The sequence below is a fragment of the Camellia sinensis genome, chromosome 7, assembly GCF_055761805.1.
Source record: "Camellia sinensis isolate YWXY chromosome 7, ASM5576180v1, whole genome shotgun sequence".
NCBI classification, from domain to species: Eukaryota; Viridiplantae; Streptophyta; class Magnoliopsida; order Ericales; family Theaceae; genus Camellia; species Camellia sinensis.
In genome coordinates, this window is record NC_138967.1 from 111,651,790 (window position 1) to 111,661,888 (window position 10,099).

Sequence of the window (10,099 nt, forward strand, 5' to 3'; positions counted from 1 at the left end):
TTCATTAGGTGTGGTTTACTTCTTAGCATTTGAAAATAAACACATAACCCATTATGATTTGCGGATTAAAATGCACTATCTATACCGTTAACGGCTTAAGTGGAAATACTCTTATGAGGCAAGTGTTTCACACTTACTACTAATTTGAAAGGAATGTCACATGGTGCCCTTTTAGTTTACAAACCACAAGAAATGATGTATTTATTTCTAAATAAAATGAAGCAAACAACACATAAAATAGTAAAATAGAATTTGTCTTTTTTCTATAATTAAAAATAATAATAATAATTATGTTAATATAAGAAAATGATTCTATTTGATTCGTTGGATGGTCTTGGTTTTTTTTTTTTTAAAAAAACATAAAGAAGTTTTTTTGTCGTATTGGAAATTTTGAAAATTTTGAGGCCTTTGATAATTTTCCCAAAATTTTGGGGCCTTTTCACAATTTTAAGTCCTAAACACATGCTTTGCCTGCCTTGTGAATGGAAGCAACAAATTCCGTTCAAAAAATAATGGAAGCAACAAATACAACTAAAGTAATGGAAAATTTTAAATATCCAAACCATCCTTGCAACATTAAGGTAGACAAGAACCATCTCTTGATTAAATTTTTAAAATTATTTTTATGGTACTTACGTGGTGATTTATGGATACTACACAAATCATTCTCATTCATTACATACTAATAAAGACAAAAAAATCAATCGTTGATTTGCTAATGAGTAGAATCAAATGGAGAAAAAAAAAAACGAGATCATTTCCACGTTCATTCCTATCTCTAGAACTAATTCTACTTACCAAACAACATAATTCATTTTTTATTTCTATTTCAAACTCGAATTGTTAAATTAATATTTTCTTAACATATTTCGTTGCGGCAATGATAAATAACACCGTAAGATCATTACGCAAAATCCTTATTTGGTGGATATGGCCCATCATTTCTGATTTGTTCTCACTCACATTTTTTATTAGTTCTCACTAAGCTCATCATTTTACTCCAAAATTTCAATTAAATCAATTCTGATAAAGTTCATCACCCTCTTGCGTTTATGTCAAGTACAAAGTAGGAAATGCAGTTTCCTGAGAAAATTCAATGAACATGCAGGGATGGGATTTTGGCTTGAAAGTTTTGAATTTTTAACATAAAGTTCCCACTAATTGAGGCATAAAGTAGAGGTGTTCATCAACCCGCTGGCCCACCCACCCCGTCTAGTCCAGCGTAATATTTTTAGTGTTTGGAAATTTTGTTTTCTTCATAGGACTGAACTATACTGAGATTTTATACCCATTTAATATGTACACTGAACTTGAGATAAAAAGTTCTAACCCAACTCAACCTGCCGCCCATTTATAAAATATTATTTGTAATTTTATACTAGTTTAATTATAAAATAAAATAAAAGAATATAAAAGACAAGAATATATATATACTTCTTTCTAGAGCTTAAATTAATACATTCATTAAAAATTATATTTATTTTACCATTGAATTTTGTTAACATTCTAAATTTAAATAATAAGTAAAAGAATCTAAATAATTTAATATCAATTCAAGATGAAAATAATTTTTTTTAAAAAAATAATAGTTTGTATTTATAGGGTTAAGTGGGCGCGCTTGAAATTTAAATTTAAAGGCCGAGCTTGGAATGACTAGATTAAGTTCGATGTTAGGCCAGGCCAGGCCGGGCCGGATTTGGAATAACACATATTTTTTACTATACAATGCTGGCCTGGTCCGACCCGAGATTTGTCCACTCCTAGCATAAAGGCCCTGGTAAGAACAAATCCTGAACAAAACAGCTCCATTTCCACTATTTCCAGAGGATCCATCTATTTGTTTGGAAAAAAGGTAAGGCCATGCAAATATAAATTTTCTTACAAAATTTTTATACAGGATTTGTGAATTTTCTTTTCTAAGTCAAAACACTCATTATGACAATTTATAATTATAAAAAATACAACTACCATATCATTTTGCCGTAAATTGCATCCATTTTGAATTAAAAATGTTATTAGTTATTCGAATTTGATGGGTAAATTGAACGAAATAAAAGAATTAAAAAGATTGCTTATTTCTTTCTTAGGTAAGTGAAAAAAATGAACTGCAGAGCAGTACAACTGATATCATGGAAATTAATGGGATGCAAACTACAATTAACAATTGTAGTTGTAAACCACAAAGTCTCTCCTAATTTATCCACGATGGCATAACATGTTACGTGTTAATTTTTATTTGTTACAAACTTAACTAGTAAAGTCCAACTCTCTTAACTAGTAAAATCCAACTCTCTTATTGTGTCATTGTGGGTTTTAAATTGTGAATCTCTAACATTCTTCTTAACCAGTAAACTCATACCTATCAAATCCATGGTTTGCAGAACTGTAGGTTTAAGTTCTCAACATTTAATAGTGAAAAGTCTATCGAAGTTAGAAAGCAAATCTATGCCTAGAAATCAGATAGAAACATAATTTACAGGTAGCACTTATCTGAGAGTTGATTGCTCAAAATCTTTGATTCATTTCATCTAATGTTTTAAAACATAAACAATTTAAGAAATCAAGGAATGACTGTTTTAAAATTAATCCACCAAAATGATGGAACAAATCAATAAACTTTGTACTCTCAACCATTTTTCACTCTCGTATGAGTCACGTACTAGTATAAAACATCAGATTTTGTAGAGAAGGTCTTCGAGGGATTGTAGGAGGGAGAGAAATATAGAGACGGAGGGAGGGAGAGGATTGTGGTGATGGTGAACAGAAAGGGTGAAAGGGAAGGTTTTGCAGAGAGAGGAGAACATCGTGGAGTTATGGAATATCACAGAAATGCAGGGAGACTTGTAAATTATTCAAAAGTTTAGATTATTTTGAAGAGATCTAATGGCTATCAATTGGGGTGTACGAGCACCTTCAATCATTCATTTTTTCTTTCATTAAATTTAAATTTAATAAAAAAAGTACTCAAAAATTATCTAATCTTTTCATTTAATGTTCATCATCATTTTTTTTTTTCAATCAAATTGAGAACTATCCAATCTTTCATCAAATTTAAATTTAATAAAAATTTAAAAAGATAAAGCTTTGGAGATAAAATAAATAAATAAATAAAAATAAAAATAATAAAAAAAAATCATCAAATTTGGTAAAAAAGAAAATTTGGAATAAGATGGGAACTTTGAAAAAGACTTTCATCGTATCAAATTAAATATTTTATTTAAATTTAAAATCAAATTAAATGAGAAAATTAGTGAAAGATTAGACATGGTGTTAGAGAGTGCACACACTAACCAACTATTTTAATTCATCTGTAGCTAATGAGTCATTTTCCAAAGTCTTCCCCCGCTTTCCAAGTCTTCCCTCATTTGTCTTTGCACAATTGTTATGAAACATTTACTCTGATATACATCTCAACTTGGGTCATTTAGTTCTTGGCAAAACACTATTTGCAATTTTGAGAGCTTTCCTTGAATTGAATCCAGATATCAAGTCAACATGGCATCGTTTCTACCATTTGTGCTTCAGAATCTCAACTCCTTGATCCAAAAGGAGGTGGGCTTGCTTTGGGGTGTTGACAAGGAGATGAAAAAGCTTTCAAGCACTCTCACCACCATCCAGGCTGTCCTGGAAGATGCAGAACAAAAACAATTCCAAGACAAAGCAATACAAAATTGGTTGAGAAAACTCAATGATGCAGCCCATGAAGTAGAAGACATCTTGGATGACTGCAAAACCGAAGCCCTCCAATACGAATCAAAAAGGCTGAGTTCTAGTTCTCTAAAGAAGGTAATAAGCACTTCCTTATTGACTTATCCCGTTGAGAACATTCTGTTCCGTCACAAGATAGGGAATAGGATGAAAGATACCATAGAGAACTTAAATGCAATTGCTGAAGAGCGGATGAAGTTTCATTTACGTGAGGTGGTTGTGGAGAAGCGAGTTGAATTGGCTGACAGACGTGAAACCGGCTCTGCTCTAACTCAACCACAACTGTATGGAAGAGAAGAAGATAAAGAAAAAATTGTCAAAATGTTGGTTGAGAATATAAGTGATTGCCAGGATGTTTCTGTCTACCCTATAATTGGCATGGGGGGCCTAGGAAAGACCACGCTTGCCCAAATGGTCTTCAACGATGAGAGGGTAGAGTGCCACTTTGAGCCTAAAATTTGGGTTTATGTTTCTCAGGATTTTGATGTGAAAAGGGTGATAGAAGCAATAATCAAATCCGTAACTGGGAAAATCTGTGAAGCCTCAAACCTAGATTATTTGCAGAAAAAGCTTCGAGAGATGCTAAATGGGAAAAGGTATTTGCTTGTATTAGATGATGTGTGGGACGAAGATCAAGACAACTGGGATGGGCTAAAGTATTTACTAGCATGTGGATCAAAAGGCGCTTCCATTATCGTTACTACTCGTGTTGCAAAGGTAGCATCAATCATGGGAACTGTTCCAGCACATCACTTGTCATTTTTATCTGATGAAGATTGTTGGTTGTTGTTCAATCAACGAGCATTTGGACACGGGAATGAAGAGCATCCAAACCTTGTGGCCATTGGGAAGGAGATAGTGAAGAAGTGTGGGGGTGTGCCTTTAGCTGCGAAGGCCCTTGGAGGGCTAATGCGCTTCAAAAGTGAGGAAACAGATTGGCATTTTGTTAAAGAAAGTGAAATTTGGAACTTACCCCAAGAAAAAAATTCCATCTTGCCTCTCTTAAGATTAAGTTACTATAGCCTTCCATTGGAATTGAGACGGTGTTTTGCTTACTGTGCCATTTTTCTAAAAGGTTCCGAAATTGAAAAGGAAAAACTCATTCATCTTTGGATGGCTAATGGCTTTATTTCATCCAACGGAAAATCGGAGTTAGAAGATATTGGTAATGGTATGTGGAATGAGTTATATTGGAGATCTTTTTTCCAAGACGTGGACAAAGATCCATCTGGCAACATTATTTTCAAAATTCATGATCTTATGCACGATCTTGCCCAATCCGTTATGGAAGATGAATGTCATATGATGGAGGCTAAAAGCTCAACGAATATATCAGCGCAAAGAATTCATCATGTTACACTGGTTGCTGACTGTATGCACGCAGTTGTCTTTCCTAAAGCATTATATAGAGTTGAATCCTTACATACAATTCTTCTACAATATAGACGGCCAAACAGTATCGCTTTTGATTTTTTTCCTTCTTCTTGTGACTTCACAAACTTTGGTTCATTACGAGTGTTCGATGCACTTGGCACCAACATGTGGCAGTTGTCATCTTCAATTGGTAAGTTAAAACATCTAACGTACTTGAACCTTTCTACAACTCTCATTAGTACACTACCAAAGTCAATTTGTAGCCTTCACAATTTGCAGACTTTAAACCTGAATGAGTGTTATAAGCTTCAGAGGCTGCCCAAGAACATGAAATCCCTAAGAAGCCTCCGACATCTTTATTTGGAAGGTTGTGACAAAATACAGGACATGCCTCCAAAGCTTGGGCATTTAACTCTCCTGAGGACATTAAGTTTATTTGTTGTGGGTAAGAGTAGAGGTCATCGGGTAGTTGAATTGCAATGCTTAGATCTTGGAGGAGAACTGTGTATCCGTCACCTTGAGAGAGTGAGAAACTCAATGGATGCCAAAGAAGCCAATTTGGTCGGAAAACGGAACCTCCGAATCTTGAAGTTATCATGGGGACATAACAGTGAATCAGAATCACAAGCAAATGTTGAACAACTACTTGAATCCCTGGAACCTCACCCAAATGTTGAAAAGTTGGTCATAGACAATTACAGAGGTGCCTACTTCCCACTTTGGATAAGGGAATCAATTTTTAAAAACATAATTTCTATTGAGCTACGTAGCTGCAGAAACCGTTTAGTACTTCCAGCGTTTGGACAGTTGCCTTCCCTGCGACAGCTTGATATTTCCGAAATGGATTATGTGGAGTACATTGACAATTACTTCCCTGGCGGAGGCCCAGTTAGAGGATTTCCGGCTTTGGAAGAACTCCATATTTCTGAGTTGCCGAATTTGGTAGGGTTGTCAAGGGAGGAAGGAAGAGAGCTACTCCCTTGTCTTCACAAGATAAAAATTGACAATTGCCCAAAATTGACCTTGCCGCGTCTTTCATCACCAAAACTCTTGAATGTTGCGAGTTCCAGCAACGTGGTACTAAGTTCAATCTCAAATCTTAATCATCTCACTACCCTTTCAGTTTATGGCGGGGACATGATTTCTTTTCCAGAAGAGATGTTGCAAAACCTAACTGTTCTTGAATCATTGAGTATCTGGGGTTGTCATGAGATTGAGTCTTTGCCAGATCATGGGTTACGAAGCCTAAAGTCTCTCCAACGTCTGACGATTGACCACTGCTATAAATTGAGTTATTTATCTGAGAGTTTGGGACACCTCACTGCCTTGGAGGAATTGAATGTTAGTGGGTGTCCCAAGCTAGTGACTTTGCCAGACAGCATTAAACATCTTGTTTCTCTTCGACACCTAGACATTTGTGGTCATCCCAGATCCATGTATTCAAATGATCTTGTTATTTGTGCAGAGTTGAAGACTTTGCCCGAAGCATTGAAACATGTCCCTGCACTTCAATCTCTATCTATTTGTGATTATCCAGAGCTCACATCACTGCCTGAATGGTTGGGAGACCTTACGTCACTTCAATCGTTGTACATTAGTGGCAGTCCCACGATTCCATCACTTCCACATGGCTTTCAAAGGCTAACCAACCTCCAAACTTTGAGCATTTATGGATGCTGTCCTGAATTGGTAAGGCGATGTCAAAAGGAAAAGGGGGAGGATTGGTATAAGATAGCACATATTCCAAAAATCAATCTGTAAGTGCTTGTTTATTGTTTATTGGTTTTTTTTTTTTTTTCTTCTTCTCTCTAAAGATTTGTAAATGTTTGAGTTATTCAATCGTTGGACATTAGTCTAGCTGCTTCTTGTTTTTCTTGATTTTGGTATTTGAAAGGTATGCCTCCCTTGATTTTTGTATTCTTTGTTTCTTTTAATGAAATTCTCACATACCAAAAAAAAAATATTCATAATAGGATAGGATGACCTTAAACTAATTTTAAGCTTTTAATTAAGTGTAATTAAATGACCGTTCACTTAAGTGTCAATTTTAATAATCCCTAATAAAAATGAAATGCCCAAACAAAAAATTGAAACACCTAATTCAATCCATTCAATTTGATGTCACTCTGCATCACCACTTAGTGCCTTTATGATGATTGTGTTGAAGCTTGATTAACGAGCCCACTAAGAAAAAAAACAATGATATACATATATATATATATATATATATGAATAAACATGTAAAACAGCCTTGCTTCAAGTTTTAAACCTTTCACTAAATATTTGATTCATATTTCTAGAACTCTACGTCATTATGTATATTATATGATAAAACTATTGGACTGACACTTGGACTAAGATTCTAAAGCTAAAAGTTGCAATCATTCACCATGAAATGCTTATGGATTAGCTACCTCCTATAGTAGAGACTAGAGAAAAATGTGATTAGTTTTGAAATGTTCTATATGATACATGATTAGGAGTTCAACTTTCGCTGTCATTTCTTGCTATTGGTGGAACACTCCATGTTAGCTGAACATATTTTAGCTGTCATTGTTGCTGATTATTTGTTTTCATTCTAGTACTTCAAAGATCTGTTGTCAAATAATAGAAAGGCTTGTACTAAATAAATCTTCCAATTTGAAATCCATCAAAACAGAAAGTGACCACTGCCCATTGGCATTGTGTAACCATTGATATGATTGAAGTAACAGAAAGTTGTTGGATATTCATAATAATAGTTAGGGTAAATTACAATGATCTCTCTTAAGATTTGGATGAAATACAATAAGCTCCCTTGACGTTTAGTTTTAAATTATAGTGACCTCCTCTAAGATTTAATCAAATTGCAGAAACCTCCCCTAAGAATTGTGAAATGATAGAAACCTCCCTTAAGATTTAGTTTTTTATTATAAATTCCCTAATTCCATCTTTTGTTACTTTATCGTTTAAAAAAAAAAAAATTGTTGACAATATCAAGTAAGTTAATTACATTTCTAATTTTACTCTTAAAATTGTGCCTAATTACAAAGAAATAAAAGAACACAAATTTATTTTCTCTTTTTGTTATGCCTGCAATTACTATTGATTGTGTATGCTTCCTTTATCCAAAACCCACATGTTGCCAAGTATATATCCCGCATATCATGATAGGATTATTGTAACCATTTACTTAATCTGTTAATGGTTTGAACGCAAGGAAATCAGAACTAATTCATGAAAAATTCTACAAGTATGTGGTTTAGTTTCACACTGGTGCATCTATTTCAATATCATTGACTACTTCTTTAGCTTTTATAGCTCTCATTGCCTCTCATAGTTTCATCAATAGTGCATAAATACCGATTTTTCAAGAACAACATAGTTACTAAATGGTAACCATGTCATGATCAGCATGTCAAACCTTCAGCTAATTCATATACTAGCAGCACAAATTGATGTAACAAATTATTTGAAGAAGATTAATCATTTGTTTTTTTCAACATGATTATATTTGAACAACATAAACCATTTATTGTCTTGAACCTGAGATATCTGAGATTGTCTATTCAAATGGGTTTTGCTGTAAAATAGCCTTAGAAGCATAAAAGGCCTAAAGATTACTTTGTGCTGATTGTATGAATTTGTGGTTGCCTATGCAGGGATGACATTAACGAGATTGGGCGCATTGAGTCCTCCATGATTCAGCGATTGTATGTTTCTTTCTTTATTTATTTCTGTTCATCTTTATGGATTTGTGCTTTCTTTTTGGTGTTGTTGAAGGTTATTTGGCTTTGTTTTTATGATAGCAGGTGCTGCTAGGCTTTCGGGTCACAATGACAGTAGCATGATAGCTGCAAGTTTTGAAGTGGTTGTAGCATTGGATACATTGCTGGCGGGGAATATATTGGGCTGCTTATTATAGGTCTGAGGTTGGGTAACCGGAGGTGGTTTCATTCAGCTGTTCTGTTCTCAGACTCCCTCTTGTTAATTTCTCTTCTGCGAAATAAAGATTAAATGCAGGTCTTATTGGGCTATGTATAATAATATTAGTGTGCGATGGACACTGGGTGCTCTAGCCTTCTGAGGTTAGAGGGTTAGAGCCTCCTATCATGACCACTATTTTTTTGAGCGATGGTTTGAAGTTCAATTTCTGTTATAATTTTATATTCTTTCACTAGTGTTATGTAGTATGTATTTTGTGTTGATTATGTGAGTTTACTCTTGAATTTTAATTCTGATGAATACCCAGCTAGATGTTATGATGAAGATAGATGATATTAGTACATGGATAAATTGGGAGACTAAACAAATGAAATAGTTAAAAACTAATAATTTTGGTATGAATTTTAGCTCAGCTCCTGTGTTTGCCGAACAAAATTAAAAATGTGCAAACCATTCCATCAGCGGATCAAGTTAAAATGCTATACAAAACTTATCTATTCCGATAATGTAAATAAATAAAGTACTATGAAAAGCATTGCAACGATACAAAAAGGACCTAATCCACACAACCTTGGTTTAATAATCAATTAATTTGAAGAGCCTAAAAACAGACACAATTGATCAATGAAATGAACTGTTTGCAAATTATGATGAAGAAATATTTGCAAACTTGCCATATTTTTCTGAATGATACTTGATAATGAAGGAGATATAAGCATATTTTATGAAATTGATCCCTTTTTTGGGATGGACAAAAGATGGTAACCATCACTACTATAGCCATTCGAACTTCAGCCTTTTGTATGTCTACATGAATTTATGAGACCATCTTCAATTTAACGATCTGAATATAAATTGCATTGCAGATTTGGTAGATTACTCGCATCACATTCATCATCAATTTAATTTTTTAAAATAATTTTTTATAGATATTTTATTTTAAAATTTTGTTTATATGTTATTTAATTTCATTATTTAATTATTATTATTTTTTAAAATAAATTTATTTAAAATTTTAATTAAAAAATAACATATATTTTTATTGATATTTTATTTATTTAATTTTAAAAAAAATTATTTAATTGTGTAAAAA

General features: G+C 33.5%; 1 protein-coding gene across 4 annotated transcripts; it reads left to right on the forward strand.

The window, feature by feature from the left end:
• The first annotated feature begins 3,324 nt into the window (after positions 1–3,324).
• LOC114312522 (putative disease resistance protein RGA3) lies at positions 3,325–9,267 on the forward strand. 4 transcript variants are annotated; one of them, XM_082879095.1, is made up of 4 exons: positions 3,325–5,272; positions 6,548–6,839; positions 8,724–8,774; positions 8,874–9,267. In XM_082879095.1, the coding sequence occupies exons 1-4, from the start codon at positions 3,496–3,498 to the stop codon at positions 8,881–8,883; spliced, it is 2,130 nt and encodes a 709-aa protein (XP_082735221.1). In that variant the 5' UTR covers positions 3,325–3,495; the 3' UTR covers positions 8,884–9,267. The 4 variants fall into 4 exon arrangements, with proteins under 4 accessions (XP_082735221.1, XP_082735220.1, XP_082735218.1 ...); XM_082879094.1 differs by having other exon boundaries at positions 3,363–5,272; positions 8,871–9,267; XM_082879092.1 differs by having other exon boundaries at positions 3,363–6,839; positions 8,871–9,267.
• Positions 9,268–10,099: the final 832 nt, after the last annotated feature.